The sequence below is a fragment of the Podarcis tiliguerta genome (genome assembly GCF_965153285.1).
Source record: "Podarcis tiliguerta genome assembly, chromosome: 5".
Lineage (NCBI taxonomy): Eukaryota > Metazoa > Chordata > Lepidosauria > Squamata > Lacertidae > Podarcis > Podarcis tiliguerta.
This window is the reverse complement of record NC_139538.1, coordinates 301,168-317,133: the sequence shown is the minus strand read 5'-3', so window position 1 is coordinate 317,133 and position 15,966 is coordinate 301,168. Positions and strand designations below refer to the sequence as shown.

Below are 15,966 nucleotides of genomic sequence, written 5' to 3'. Positions count from 1 at the left end.
TCAGAAGCTTGGAGTCGCTTTTGGTGCTGCAGTTATTCCATGCAAAAAGATTCCACGCAGGGAACATGACACTGGAAACCCACTCAGACCCAGGTGGCACCTCTCTCACCCAGAAACCCATTTTGAAAAATCCAGTGTTTTCTACTCCTGGACAGAAAAACACAACACCTGAAGCAGCCCTGAGTCACAGGCTGCCATGTGGGACAGGAATCAATGTGCCCGGCAGCTTGCCAGCACCATGCTTCTGATGCCCGGCTGGCAAGCAGGTGCAGCCTTCTGCCGCCTGCGAGGCAGAAACACCCTCTGCCCCCAGCCGCCCTGTGAGTTGAGCAGAAGGGGCCTGAAGGGCCATTTGCATCCATTGCCACAAAGCGCCTTTAAGTCCCCTGATCTCCTTAGCCTTCCTGGGGATGCATGGATGTGACACAGCGGGGGGGGGGGGGAGTTTGCATAATGTGGTCCCCATGCAGCCTGGCAGGCGAGGACCCCTGGTGGAAGCAGCACCCTCAGCCAGCCCCTGCCCTGCCAGCCCCTTGGCTTAGCAGGGAGCAGAAGGCCAAGGCAAGCCATGGGGGGGGGGGGGAGAGGATGAAGGAGAAGAGAAGCCGTCTCACAGGGTCAGGCTAAAGCTCCTCATCTGCGCATCTAGTGGTCCCAAGTGGCAGCTGCTGGTCAGGTGCCTAAAGGCAAGAGCTGCCCACTGATGCCCGGGGGGGCATTTGGTTCTCAGTGATAGAGTGCCTCTGGCCATGGAGGCTCCACACCACCTCTGATGGACTTTCCTCTTGCAAGAATGTCTCCCATCCCTAAGTCAAGTTCTGGAAGCCAGTGCCCCCTTCCTCCCCCTCTCAGCTGGGAACAAGCTCCTCCCTTTGGCCTGTCCTGAATCTCCCTGGAGGGGGATGACAAGAGAGGAAGGAAAACCCCCCTCTGCCCGCTTTCTTCCCCCTGGGAATAGTCTTGCCTGCTCCAGCCCGTCCCTGGGCAAAGCCCTCTTCTAGGAGAGCCTCTGTTCTGCCTTGGGGTTCCTGAGGCAGCTCAGAGCTAAATTTGGCACCTGGGAAGGGTAATGAGCTTAGGCCTTGATCCTCCAGAGTTAATTGTTCTCTGGCGATGATCCTGTTAAGCAAGCTTGCTTCTCCTCTTCCTCCTCCTCCTCCTCTTCCTCCTTCTGCTGGCTCCATTGACCTTTTGCCTCCCTCCCCGCCTTGACCTGCAGCAAAAGGAATGCGCCCCCTTCCTCCGGGGACAAAGACAGCCCTGGCAGCTTCAGCCGAGTTGCCCTGGGCAGGCAGCTGGGAAGCTCAGTTTCCCCCCTCACCCCAGAAAGCCCCTTGATCTGCAGAAATGCTGCCAAGGGCAGGATCTGAGGAGAAGGAGCTCCTTGAACTGGAGGGTCTCTTGCCCCGAGAATCTTCCTCAGATACCTTTGATGTGACCTGTGGAACTCCCTGCCACAGGAGACAGGGATGGACACCAGCTTGGATTGCTTTCAAAGAGGACTAGAGAGATTCACGGAGGAGGAGTGGCTATGGAGGGCCGCAGGGCAGGATGGCTCTGCTCTGCCTCCATGGCTGTAAGCAGAAATGCGGGTAAAGTCCTCTTGTGTTCGAATCCTGCTTGCGTGTTTCCCTTTGGCCCCTGTGAGAAGAGGAGGCTGGACCTGATGGGTCCCTTTGGTCTAGCAGGCTCATCTTAGGTTCTCGTGTGGACGGGCTACGTCCAACCCCAGATTGAGCCTTACAGAGGAAGAGGAGGCAGTCTCACAGATTGGGGCAGGTGGGTGTCCAAGATCATGGCCGTCTTCACAGGCAGCAACCAGAAAACAGAAGGATGCCCTTCGCCAGCCACCGTCAAGGCAGAGCTCTGCCAGGGTGGTGCCAATGCCACTTGCCGGGCTCTCTTCCCAAAGCCCCCGCTGCCTTCTCCTCCACAGGCAGACCTTGGCCCTTGACCCATTTCGCTGGTGGCGCTTGCAGCCGGGCCTTGGCCTCCTGCCCCATGGCCAGCCCTGAGCTCAGTTCCACATCTCAGAGCTGGCTGCTTGCTCTCTCCTGCCCCACAAGCGACTCTCAGGGGAGCAGAGCAGCCGCCAAGAGGCCGGCAGGTGAGGAATGGAATTTCCTCCGGGATGGAGTCTCCAGGCTGCCCTGGGTTTTATCTGCCTCTCTCGATAACAGAGGGAAAGCTGGGACTATCGCTGTCAAAACAGGAAATCCCAGTTCCTCCTTCTGCGGCTCATGGAGGAGACACAAGGCGGCCAGACAAACAAAGTGGGGCTCTGGAGGGGGGGGGGCTGTAGCAGAGCAGGAGGGGAGGGGAAGTGAGACAGCACAGCCAGGTGGGATATGGGATCCCTTCCCTCTCTGGAGGGGAACAAGACTGCCTGCCCTCAAAGGGCCACCAACACGCCTGACTCTAGAAGGGCATTAGACAAGGCGGCCAGCGGCTACTAGCCGGGACAGCCACCCTCTGCCTCCACGGCTGGAAGCAGCAAAGGGTCTGAATCCCCGGTGCTGGAAACGGCAGGAGGAGAGAGCTGCTCTTGCGCTCAAACTCTGCTTTCTGGTTTCCCCTTCGGGCATCTGGTTGGCCTCTGTGAGAACAGGCCATTGGCCTGATCCTGCAGACTCTTCTGATGCGCTTCTTATTCTGGGACACCGCAGCCCTGGATGACGCCTCCCGCTCTGCCCAGCTGGCTCTGGGAGGGACGTGTTTGGCTGGTATGTAGGTTGCCCCACCCTCTTCCCCCAGCGTGGAAGCACAACCGGTTCCCCACACAGCCAGAGGACGGCCAGGCAGAGAGGCTGCTGCTTCCACTCTGGCAAACTGAATCCCTCGGCAGAGGAAGATCTGCCTCAGGAGCAAAGGAGGAATGAAGATCTTCTACCTCAGGACCTGCTGCTCCTGTGGATCCTGCTGCCTGAGGCCTCCCTTTGCCTTGTGATTGGCTCAGCCCGGGTTTGTGCGCCAGAGTGCCAAGCTGGCCCAGGAAGAACTGGCTGGCTGGCAGCTGTGGCTCGCCAAGGATGGTGCCAATGAAGATGCTGCCAGCCACTCATTTGCCTCAGCCCAGGTCAGCCCTCTGCCCAAGCTGGCCTTTGGGCTAAGGAGGCGAGATGACCTTGGCACCAAAGCCAACACTCTCTATACACACCACACCCCCGCACTTCCCAGGGCATTTCCCCATCACAGTCCTTGTGGCAAAAAAAGAGAGTCTGCTCTTTCAAGGGAGGGGCTCTGGGGCACAAGAGCTGCAAATCCGCTTCCATTGCACAACCCGGATCTGCTGGTATGTGACTGGATCCCACCCGAAAATAGTGTTAAGTCTAGGCATGCCCAGGATCAAGGCTGACACCTGCCCTCAGGCCTCCCTGAGGTTTTCAAAGCAGCTACATTTGACCCGTCTACGCCAGGGCTGGCTTCTTGAGGAAGAAGGCTGGCCGATGTGTCACTGCTCCACAACCATCCCATGGATCTCGGGGAGTCCGTCACAGCCAGTTTCATGCAGAACCAGAAGAACAGGATCCACTAATGAGGCCTGTGGGTGACGAGGGATCTTCAGATCAGGGACACGGGGGAGGGGGCCTCCCCAGGGTGCCAGCAGCACCAGTGGCCCCGGAGTCCCAGGCAGGGGTGCCTAGTATAGGGGGCAGACGGTGCTTCAGGCCCCTCAATATTGGTGCTCAGGGGACTGAGGACCCCCCCACCACCATATTGAAGGGGCCGTCATCCCCTGCTGGCACCAGGTGGGTGCCCAGGAGACAGGTGAGGGTGGGACGAGTGGCGGGCCCTGTGCATCTCTTGGAAGATGGCCAGAACGCCCTCCTAGAAGGTGCTCTGGAGATCTATATCAGAGATGCGCAGAGTGAAGATTCTTTGCCCCGAGCATCATTTCCCAAAAGGTAAGGCGGCTGGGGGGGGTGGCATTGTCTGTGTGATGTCATGCACAGGTGATGGCCCCTCCCCCAATGTTGGGCACAACTTGGCGTTCCTGGGACAACAACCACTGAGGGAATTGGGTCTGCTTAGCCTGGAACAGAGAAGACTGATAGGACTGTCTCATGGAGGAGGGAGCAGGCTTGTTTTCTCCTGCTCCAGAGGGTAGGACTCGAACCCATGGCTTCCAAGAAAGGAGATTCCGACTCAACATCAGGAAGAACTTTCTGACAATAAGAGCTGTTCTACAGTGGAACAGACTTCCTCGGGAGGTGGTGGACTTTCCTTCCCTGGAGCCTTTTAAGGAGAAGTTGGGTGGCCCTCTGTCATGTGTGATCTAGCTGAGATTCCTGCATTGAGGGGGTTGGACTAGATGAGCCTCGGGGTCCCTCCGAGTTCCACCCCTACAGTTCTATGATTCTGGGAAGGACGTGAGCAGCCTCTCCTCGCCCCCCCTCCTGCCACAGGGTCTCTCTGCTGCGCTGGGCTGCTTGGGGGGCCTCATCTCCCCACTGCGCCTCATCCATTGGGTGTTCTCCCCCCCCCCACCAACTCCATCCTTGCTGGGCTCCCTGCAGCTCCAGCCCCTTTTGGCAGCCTCTGCTCCAGCTTCTCTCAACTCTTCCAGAGGAGATTTCCTGAGCGTTTTTTTCCACAGCCAGATGCCTTTTCCTGGCAGGAAGTGCTGCCTTGTGCTCAAAACAGGAAGACCCACTTAAACGGCTGGAGATTAAGCCATGGAGCAGGGCCCCCCCTGCCAAAAAATCACAGGATGGAGCCCCCAGCCCCCTCCCAGCCTTCTTCACCAGGTGGCTTTCTGTGTTTCAGAAGTATGAGCTGTCAGGACGCAGGATCCAAGACCAGGTATTTATGTATTTATTTGCATTTATATCCATTTCCGCCCCCTCCCCTCCAAGACACTCAAGGTGGTGAACAGACTTTGCCCCCTCCACATTTAATCTGCACAGCAACCCTGTGAGGTAGGTTAGGCTGAGAGGCAATGACTCTCCCCCCAAGGTCACACACCCGGTGAGCCTTGTGGCCAAGTGGGGATTTGAACCCGAGTCTCCCAGCTCCTAGTCTTGCACTCTAACCACTATGCCATGCTGCTTCTTATTGGAGCCTGTGCTTTAGGAATGTGCAAAGTGCGTCACAGAAGCAACAACAACAACCCTCTGTGGGTGGCAGTCAGCCACATTTTGCTCAGAGTAGACCTACTGAAATGTATGGCCCTCACTTAGTCATGCTAAGATGCAGACAGGTAAGTGGAGAGGAGCGTCTAAGAAACGAGAGAGCAAGAGGTGAGGCACACCTGTCTTGCAAGAAACATAAACCTGTGACTGAAACCACTGGAGGCACAAGGAGGACCGAGAATAAAAGGCTCTATATTACATCAAAAAAATGTTACCTGCCCCAAATTTCTGGAGAGGCTTGTGCAAGAGTCGAATGTCAATTTCCTTTGTGTGTGTGTGTATTCAATAACCGACTGGCTGCTCCAGTCCTTGCTCTGCCCTATTTAAGCAGCCAAGGCTGTACTGCTGCTGCTTCTCGGAGGGCAGGGAGCCTGGTTACATAAGCCTGGCTGTTTTCGCTCCAGTTTCCCGCTGTGATCCCTGCAGGAAGGCCAGACGCTCATCTCTGGCTCCACAGGGAGCAGAGGAGAGGGAGGCAGAGGCCCGGGCAGAACAGGGAGCAGGACACCAGCAGAGCGCCTGTGCCTGCTCAGGGGTCTGGGTCCTGGTGGTCTTGAAAAGCGACTCTCCAGGGAAGAAATGCGGGGCTTTAATTTAGGGTAAAAGCGACGGAGAGGAGCTTGTAAAATGACATGCAGTGTGGAAAAAGTAGGAGGAGAAAAAACATTTCTCCCTCTCTTGTAATACCAGAAGTCAGGACCATCCAGTGAAGGCGAATGGTGGGAGATTCGGGACAGAGAAAAGAAAAAGTTTCTTCACACGGCCTGCAGTTAAACTATGGAACTCCCTTCTCCTGGATGGCTTGAAAAGAGGAGCAGAGAAATTCATGGAGGAGGAGGAGGAGGAGGAGGAGGAGGAGGAGGAGGAGGAGGAGGAGAGGGCTCTGGATGGCTCTGTTTGGCCCCTAGCCAGGATCACCCAGTTGGAGGCAGTGATGCTTCTGGAAACTATTTTCTGGAAACCCCATGAGGGGAGGGGGCTCTTGGGCTTGGAAGCTCCTCCTTGTTGGCCACTGTGAGAACAGGACGCTGGACTAGATGGGCCCCCCTTGGGCTGACCCAGCAAGCTCGCCCACGCTCCCTGTCTGTTCTGCAGCAGTGGGGCTGGGGGGCCCCGGCAGGTTGCAGCCCCTTTCCTCCCGCTTGGGCTGTGGATACACCCAGGACCTCCTTGCCCCTCTGGACTGCAGAGCCCTGTGGGCCAGGAGCCTGGATTTCCAGCACCCAGTCCTGCCCCATAGGACTATAGCCCTTTGCGACCCCAGGAAAGGGCCACAGACCTTGCCCTGGTCCAGGAGGAGGGGGCTTTCATAGAATCATAGAATCATAGAATCATAGAGTTGGAAGAGACCACAAGGGTCATCGAGTCCAACCCCCTGCCAAGCAGGAAACACCATCAGAGCACTCCTGACATATGGTTGTCAAGCCTCTGCTTAAAGACCTCCTTGCCTTCTCAACCCTTAGCCAGAGCCTCCCCAGGATCAAAAACTGGGTGCTGGATACCTGAGAACAGGAATGACCCCCAGCCCACCAGGGACAAGCTGTGTGGGGAGGGGGAGGCTGTTTCCCCAGGGCTGAACGCACCCCTTTGCCTCGCCCCCCCTGATCCTGGCTCCTCTCCCAAGGAACTCCAAGTTTAATCTCTTCCTCCAGATGACAGTTTCATAATAAAGGGAACGCAGAGAGTCCTGATCTGAAAGCACAACAAAGGATTCTGGCCGAGGGCTTTGCTGACTCAGAGTGGGAGATAGATGGTCAACAAGGAAGTGGCAGGCGGCTGCTCTGCCGTTGATCTGGGACGTGTTGTTCTCTCAAAGACTCTGCTGCCTGGACCCAGGTGTGAGTCGCCCAGGTGGATGCTCTCCAGGCACCGGTCAGGTGAGCGCATGAGATCCCCTCTCAAGCCAAGGCCAGCCCCTTCTCAGCAGGCCAAGTGGCGTCAGCGCCTGGGCTGTGCAAGGAGAGCTCTTCCAGGGAACAGAGGCTGTCAAGCCAGAGGAGGAAGAGCCCAGCAAGGGAAGGAAAGAAGGAGGCAGAAGACACAACATGGTTTGAGCTGGACCCCTTGGGCTTGTGGGAGGGGGGGTGGAATGAAGGAAATTAGCCCTCCCCTATTTAGCACACACAGCAAGGGGAATGATGTGTGGGTGGCCAGTACAAGTCCCACGCTAAGCACTGCTGTTGCATCAGGGATGCTTCATGTTCCAAGTTGCCCCCCTGGGGAGGCTGCCTTTGGGTTTCTGCCTTGGGCCGTCCCACCTTCTCCTTGTAACTCCTTCCGCCCCCCGCCCCCCCCCCCGCCCCCGGGCTCTGGGCCTTGCTGAATGGTGCCCAGGAGGCCACCAGGCCTGTTTGTCATGATCCTCTGCAGTCTGGAAGCCCTGGGGATGCCTGAACCCCCCACCCCAGGCCCCCAGTGGCAACCGCCAGGAAGCCTCATCACAGCAGATGTTGGGATGATGAATAAAGCAAGCAGAAAGCCAGTCTGCCTGGCCATTCCAGAGAGGCTGGAGCAAAAAACAGCCCCAGGAAACACTGCATTCCTTTGCTCCCCTTGACATGAGCCTTTTCAGGGATGCCAACCTGGAAACGCAGGCAGCTGGCAAGCCTGTCAGTCACAGAGGACACTGCCTTGCGCTGGCCCTTGTCTGCGTGGCGAAGCCTCTCTCTCGCCTGCAGGAGGGCCCAGGTTCAGTCCCTGGTGAGCCCCTGCCACCCCCAGGAGCCTCCCTGGCAAAGGCAGCTGCGTACAATCCCAACACAAAACTGTGCAATTGGGTGCACTGAAAGAGAACTCCAGGGGGTTTTAAGCAGGGGGTGGATGGCCCTCTGCCAGGGATGCTTTAGCTGTGATTCCTGCATTGCAGGGGGTTGGACTAGATGGCCCTGGGACCTTTTCCAGTGCTACAGTTCTGTGATTCTATGGCAATGAAAGGAGGAAGCACAGCCATCTCTCTCCACAGCAGGGGTCTCTGCTAAGGCCCACTGCCTTCGCCCATGCCACCTGGAATTTGCCCAGCCTGCGTCAGAGAAGCTGCCTGCCATTCCAGCCTCCTGACTCCCAGAGTGGCAGGTGCCAGGCAGATATGCCGGGATGCAGCTCACATCCGCCCCGTCACAGAGCTGCGCTGGCTGGGAGTTGTGGTGCAGAACAGCTGGATGGCAGCAGGTGGGTGATGGCTGATCCGCATCCTGCAGGCCCTGCTGGCTCCTCGTTTGGGTGCACCCCTCGGATCCCCCCGTACTTGGAGTAAGAACACAAGCAGAGCCTGCAGGATCAGGCCCATGGCGCATCCCAAGGGAAACCCACAAGTGGGATTTGAGCACAAAGCACTCTCATCCTGTGGTTTCCAGCCACAGACATTCAGAACAGGCAGAGCCATCCTGGCTCTCTGCACCTCTATGGATTTAGCCAATCTTCTTTTAAAGCCATCCGAGTTGGTGTCATCACTGCCTCCAGTGGGAGGGAGTTCCACAGTTCCATGGAGTTCTCTGCACTGTGGAATGGATTCCCCGGCACAGGACTGAGAAGGGCAACAGCCAGACTCCTCGCCCATGCAGGTCCTTTCGCGGAAGACTTCTGCATCCTTTCTGAGCTCCCTGAGAAGCCACCGGCTGCTGTAAACATGACCCAGGAGCATAGGAGTTGGGGGGGGGGGAATATCTCCAGCGGAAAGGACTTGTAAACAGAGGCCAGCCTGCCTGCCTGGTAAGTCCTTTCAAATGTCTGCTTGTCAGGTTTATTTGTACAATGAAATATCGCTTCATTGTAATGCCAATGGCAGGATCCCAGAGGAGGAACATCAAAGGCATTTGTATCTGAACAGCTTTTGCTCTTCCGGTTGGGCAAACAGACGGGGCAGGTGGGGGGGGGGCTTTTCCTGGAGCATCTCCCACCTGCGCCTGCCATTCCTGGGGGGGGCCTTGGTTCTGATCCCCGTCGAGGTCTTTTGTCTCCCAAGTGGTCTTGGTGGATCACTGCTCCCTCCCCTGTTGTGCTCCTGCAAGGAGGGCGCTGTGAAGCTGCGCCCCCATCAGTCCAGGGCGATGCTGTCTCCCTCCTTCCCCAACCTCTCAAAAGGCTTCCACGCCCCTTGGATAGACAGGAAGGAGCTCCTTGCACCCGCTGAGCAGGGCAGGCCAAAAAGCCTCGGCCACAACCTCCGCTTCCCTCAGCTGGACCATCAGGTGAGGAAGCTGCTGTTGGCTATTTGCAGATTAGTTGCGCTGCAGAGAGCTTGCTGGGGAGACCGCACATTGCAAGGAACGCAAAATAACTTTAGCTAGGTTTTAATAACAAAAACAAAAACTCCTTTTACATTAATTATAATCAATAAGCATAACCCCACCACCAGGGTACTGAGAGAGTGACATGCTGCTCTTTATATACTATACCCAACAGCTTAATTAACATAACTTAACAGCACCTGCTATACTGCTTCACAGCTGTAGAACCAGGTCACGTTATTTGCTCTGGCCCTTAAAGAAATACACATCTTGTGGAACAATAATGAACCTTCAAATTTAAAGAGACCATCCAACAGCTGCCTTATCCTGAGCCAGACCAGTGTTGCCCACACTGGCTGGCAGCAGTGGCTCTCCCGAATTCAGGAAGGGGGTCCCAAGCAGGGACCTTCGGCCTGAAAAACAGGCTCTCTGCCCCACTCAGCTGCTTTGGCCTTCCCAGAGAGGAACTGAACGCCTTCAAGTCCATTTCCTGCATCTCTGCCAATACCTGAATCCCCACCCTGGGCACCTGGGCACCTGTCCCTGCTCAGTGTTTCAGGGTCTTTGCAGCCTGAGCCTTTGGGCCGCCTGAGGCCGCATCACCCAGGAAGGGAGCCTGAGAGCAAAACAGCCACCAGTGACCCAAACATATTTCAAAGAGCAAAAAAGATTTGCTGACTTCCACTGTTAGCTACAGATCGCTATGACGACTCCCATTTTAAATACCCCTCTTATATATATAGAAGTTGTGATATATTGCTAGCAGCAATGTTCTTAACTTTCAAAATAATAATAATAATAATAATAATAATAATAATAATAATACCTATTGCTCCCTCACTTGCCACATGAAAGCATTTGGGCTCATGTTCACATCTTTGTGAACATCAGTGTGCACAGAACAATTTATTAAACTGTTTAACATGCACATATGGACTCTCCTTAAGGGCAGAGGGATGTTAACTCTTGCCCTCCCAGACTCCTTCTCCAAGATCTTGTAGCTGAGCCAGCAGACTTTTAGTTCAGCCACAGAGAAGGCATTTATACAGGATGTAGCTGGTTTAAGATGCTGCTCCGTTGTGATTCTCTGCTGCAGACTAGCTTAGCTGGCTGCCGTAGATCTGAGTCTAATGCACTAGAAAAAAATTCTTGAGCTATTGTAAACAAAAACAAACAAACAAAACTCAGACATTTTGCCAAATTTTAAAAATCCTGAAAAAGAGGGTATGTCCTCAAAAAAGAGGAAATATGGCAACCCAATGTAATAAACGAAAATCTGCCCTTATTCCCTTATGGGGGGCACAAGAGCCCTAATAGAGTCCTTTGTAGGTTCTCCATCGGTTGGAGGAAAAAAACAGAGGCTAAGCAGAGAATATTGAGAAGCCAAGCAGCTTGTAAGCCTGATCTTTATTGAACTGTTGCAACAGGGTGCCCCCTTCACACGCAGGAGAAGGAGGAAGACCCAGAACCAAAGTGTGTCCGCCCTCATATAGACATTTTAAATTGCCCACCCTGGAGTCCAAGACCACCCCCAGATACATCATACCTACATCACAGAAAGGGCGGGCTAAAGCAGAAATCTGAGTGGGTTGTTTACCTCCTGTCTGGCAAGTTACCTGTTAATGCTTACTGGATGGGATACCCTGGGGAGCCTGGCCAGTCTTTTGTAATGATAACTACTTAGTTCCTGAGCCAGATCACAGGCTCACCCTATTCATACACAGACATACCCTTAAGACAGGATTTGTGAAGGAAAAGGCAATGGGGAGGCTCCTCCATTTGACCTTGCAGAGAAAACACCTGGTCAGCCTGGGAGTCAAAATGGCTCCATGGCTGCTCTCCTGTGGAGCTTCAGACATGTGGCCTATATATCTATGTACGTGTTTGCCTGGTACATTTATGAACCTTTATTATATACATAAGACCTTAATTTTTTTATTTCAAACCCTACAAAACGGGCACCTCTCAACTTGCATCTGCTTCATTGGACCGGGGAAACTCCTTCCCACCAGATATCTGTGTTGCAGCCACTGTGGTCAGTTTCCCCCCAGGACAAGGAGCAGCAGCTATGGAAGGGGGAAATTGGAGTGGGAAGCTGGCATGTGAGGAAAGCCGCCAGCCACTGCTCTTAATACTTTTCTAAACACAGAGTCCCACGCCTTCCTGGACAGCTGCTGCCAGTCAGTGCAGGCAACAGTGCAGGCAGTAGAGCAGACGGTCTGACTCTGGTGCCCAGTTGCCCCCTGGCTCCCTCTGCTTCGGAGACCAGGCCCTCCTCCTTTGGCTCTGGGGCATTGTGGGCGCCTGGAAATGAGAGCTGCCTTTTGCTTGCTGCTGCTGCTGACACATTTATCTCTGGACTTCCCAGTCTCCAGACTCTGCTGGAGTTCTCACGCCATTTAATCCTCGCCTTTTGCCCAACTTCCTCTTGTGCAATCGCAAAGCAAAGGAGACTTCTGGAACACAAAGACACACAGACAGGCTGCGTGGCTGTAGATAAATGGAGCCACTCCAAACAATCACTAAAAGTCTCACAACTGGGCTTGTGCATGCAAAGGCACATCAGAGCCCAGCAGCAGACTCTCCCCCCTGGGCCACCCCCCATGGACCTCTGAGGGTGGATGGATTGCCAGGAGGTCCCCCTGCCAGTCTTGCTCCCAAGGGGGCCTGGAGGGAAGGAGGCAGCCGTAGGGTATTTGGGGCCTGAGTCATTCTGGGGCAGGGCCTGTGCATGGACCTCAGTTTCTGATGCTTTTACGCAACTGCATTTGGTTTTTTGTCCATTACCTTCTTAAAGCTGGGTGGCAGTTAGTATTTGTCACTTATTATCAATTAAGAGTCTGTAATGCTGCAGAAAAACAAAGTCCCCTCTGGTGGGCGTGGATTCTTCCCGGTCCAGAGAGGAGCCTTCTTCAGAAAGCTTCCTGGTGGGGCTGATAATGAGTTGCCTCTCCCCCCCCCCTCCACCCCCAGCAAAAAAACTGGCTTCAAAAATTAGCAGGATACCTGCTGGTTCTTGTCCTCTAAAAACTGAATTTCGATCTGGGTTTCTCCAGCCCAGGCAGGGGGCCAAACACAAGGAGGTCAGGAAGCACCGATGAATTAATTTCTCTGCACGGCAGAGCAGCAGCCCCACGGCAGAGGTGCGTCTGGGCAGGGGGGGCAGGAGGGGCAGTTTGCACCCATGCCCAGGACAGCGGAGGGTGGGTGTGCTTGGAGCACTGCCTGTCTGGCTGCTGTGAACTCATTTGAGCCCTTCAGGAGCCTTTAAGTCCTGGAAAGGGGACCTCGCTGAGCAGCATGTCAATATTATTGGTTGCAGCTCCCAGTTCCCAATTACAATTTATATTTGGAAATGAGCTGAGAGGACGGTTCAGCACAACTCCATCTCTCCAGTCCTCGCCCCGTCAGAAACTAGGTTCACGGATTGGGAGAATTGCCAGGAGCCTCTTTGGCTTGGCTGCCCCATAAAGCAAGCGGGATCCTGGAGCGAGGGGACCGTGTCCGGCTCCTCCAACGTGGCGGCCATGAAGAAGGTCGTGCAGCAGCTGCACCTGGAGGCCAGAGTGAGACGCGTGAAGGTTTCACAAGCTGCAGCTGACTTGAAGCAGTTTTGCCTGCAGAACACGCATCACGATCCCCTGCGGACAGGAGTTTCTTCAAGAACAAATCCATTGAGGCCGCAGAAAGTCTGTTCATTTCTCTAACTTTGTGACCTACAATCTGTTGTGGGTCTGGTGAATATGGAAGTGAAGGAGAGGGACCTGGAATCTGCACAGAAACTTTGTGTTAAATGTGCCAACTTGGAACTAGTAATACCACTACTCTGGTCAAACTTCTTGCAATCTGCCTCTCTAAACTTGTGTGCTAGTTGCAATAACTTCTGTTATCATGATGGAATCAATTTTATATTCAAGCAATAAAGAGTTGAGAAAGAAAGAAAGAAAGAAAGAAAGAAAGAAAGAAAGAAAGAAAGGGAAATTAGGTTCAAGCCAGAGGAACACAGGAAGCCTTATATGGAGCCGGGCTGCTGGTCTGCCTTGCTCAGTATTCTCCTCACAGGCTGCCAGCAGCAACCAACCAGCTACCGAGGGCTCCTGGCCAGGATGGCCATGAAGCAAAGATCACCCGTGTCAAAGCAACGATTCTCCAACATCAACTTTGTTGGACTGGTCTTGTTGTGCAGATGCCTGATTATCATCTTCCAAAGCAGCTACTCTATTCCCAACTCAAGATTGGAAGGCAAAATACCGGTGGACAACAAAAGAAGTTCAAAGACTCTCTCAAGGCAAATCTTTAAAAATGAAGTATAAACACTGACAACTGGGAAACACTGGCCTGTGAGCGCTCCAGTTGGAGAACAGCCTTGACCAAAGGTGCCGTGGGCTTTGAAGACACTCAAACTCAGGATGCAAGGGAGAAATGTGCTAAGAGGAAGGCAGGCTTGGCAAATCCACACCGTGATCAACTCCTGCCCAGGAACCAATGTCCCCACTGTGGAAGGACGTGTGGATCCAGAATTGGCCTCCACAGTCACTTACGGACTCATTGTTAAGACTGTGCTGATGGAAGACAATCTGACTCGGCTTTGAGGAGAAGAAGAAGAAGAAGAAGAAGAAGAAGAAGAAGAAGAAGAAGAAGAAGAAGAAGAAGAAGAAGAAGAAGAAGAAGCTCTTCTTTCACAGTTGCGGGCAGAGATGCTTCTGAGTCCCAACTGCTGGAGACCCCAGGAGGGGAGGGGGCTGCGGCTGCTGCTTTGCTCAGGCCTTCTGCGCTTCCCCTGGAGGCATCGGGTAAGGCATGGTGAAGAGATGGTGCTGGATTAGATGGGGCCACTTTGGCCTGATCCAGCTGCAGGACTCTTCTGTTCTGCCCTGGTCAGAGTGTGATGCTGATAACGCCAAGGTTGTAGGTTCGATTCCCCTTCCAACTCTGCAATTATGTGGTTCTATGTCACTGGGAATGCAAGGCCGCAGGACAAAGGCATCCTTGTTTATAGTACTGTGTGGCGCACATTTATTTTCTCTGGGGTCCAAAGGCTGCTCTGGTGGCCGTGCGCAATGCTCTGCCGCTGTGGAAGAGGCAAGGCTCAGCATGCTTGCATTGTGCTCAGAGTGAGGTGGAGACATCCCGCAACTTGGGTGGCTTTAAAAGAGGCGTAGACACATTTGTGGAGGAGGCAGCTATCGATGGCAGCCGGGCTTCTGAATCCAGCGTTTGGAAACCACAGGAGAGGAGTGTTGCTCCTGCTCTCTGGTTGTTCCCTGTGAGAACAGGATGCTGGACTAGATGGGCCATTGGCCGGATCCAGCAGGCTCTTCTTATGTTCCCCTTTGGAGGGAAAGCTCTTACTGTGGTGGGATCATAGGGGTCTTCCTGGGGTCTTCTGACGGCCTTAATGCTGGTAGGAAACCAGCTCCTCACCAGCCAGCTGCTCTCCCTGTGTCTCTGAGTAAAGGCAAGTCCAGAGGGGGCTGCAGCTGGGGGTCCTGGAAGGCCAAGCTGGCCAGGGAGCTCTGCCAGGGCCCTACTGGACTTTTGCTGTCATGCCCAGAATGCCCAGTGCCTCCCGGCTGACTGGGCACTCCCTCCCTGGCCCTCAGACAAGCACTGCACAGGCCTGAGCAGGGCAGGCTGCGCTCCACGGATTTCTTGCTAGACAAGCATCCTGCGCCCCCATTGCCACTGCAAGAGGGCAGCCTCCCCAGCCTTCATCCCATCAGCCAGCAGAGAGGAAAGGCCTGGTGGAAAGCGCCAGAGGAAGCCGCGAAGCCGCAGCCAGCCCCAACCGCCTGGCCAGGCATTGCAAAATGAAAGTGTCACAGGAAGGCTGAGGAAGCGCTTGGGAGGCGGCAGAGGGAGAGTCAGAGTCAGAACATATTCTCCATGATGGGTTTGACTTCATTGCATCAGCAGCTCGCTCTCTCTCCTGCCGGAGGATGGAGTTGCCCATTCTTCTCTCTGGCTGCACCTCTGACACCCACAGATCCATCTTGCGCAGCAGTGCGTGCGTGCGTGTCGCCAGGGAGCGCAAGCAGGGAACTCTGCACACATTGCTGCCTCCTGGCGCACATCACTCAAGCAAAGGGGTGTGTGAAATGTCTGGCGGGGGGGCAGACCAGCCATTCAGCCCCTGCTGGGAGCATAAGGAGAGGGGCTTCTGGCCAGGCCAGGGCTCCTCACAGCCCCACACCATCCTGCCTTAGCCAGGTAACTCCCTGTGGCTTGCCATCCTTCCCTTCTGAAGGGGCCCAGGAGCTGCGGATACGGCACCTTGGCAGCCAGAGGAACAAGCCCCCCCCCTGCACCTGAGCACATCACCCCTCCTGCAGCCCCCCCTCTCTCCCGTTGCTGCCCCCCCCCATGTCTGATGCAGTTGCTGCTAGTGGGGGGGGGCTCAGCATCCTGGGGAAGTGGGTGAGGAGGAGGAGGAGGCCCTTCCTGCTTGGGACAGTCAGGAGCCTCAGGGCACCAAGGTGCAGACCTTTGCTCTGCTCCTTTGCTCCCTCCGTCACTCTCTGGCAAAGGAACCTTTTTGGCATGTGGCTCCAGCAAGACTAAGACGTCGCTTTCTGGACTTTCTCTCTGTTTGCAGGAAGCCCCACAGT

The 15,966-nt window shown here is 54.8% G+C and overlaps 1 protein-coding gene across 1 annotated transcript; it reads left to right on the top strand.

The window, feature by feature from the left end:
• Window positions 1-8,128: 8,128 nt before the first annotated feature.
• On the top strand, window positions 8,129-15,420 carry LOC310677854 (uncharacterized protein; the record flags this gene model as incomplete). Its single annotated transcript, XM_083441037.1, has 2 exons — window positions 8,129-8,300; window positions 12,770-15,420. The coding sequence occupies 2 exons, from the start codon at window positions 8,129-8,131 to the stop codon at window positions 13,063-13,065; spliced, it is 468 nt and encodes a 155-aa protein (XP_083297163.1). The 3' UTR covers window positions 13,066-15,420.
• Window positions 15,421-15,966: the final 546 nt, after the last annotated feature.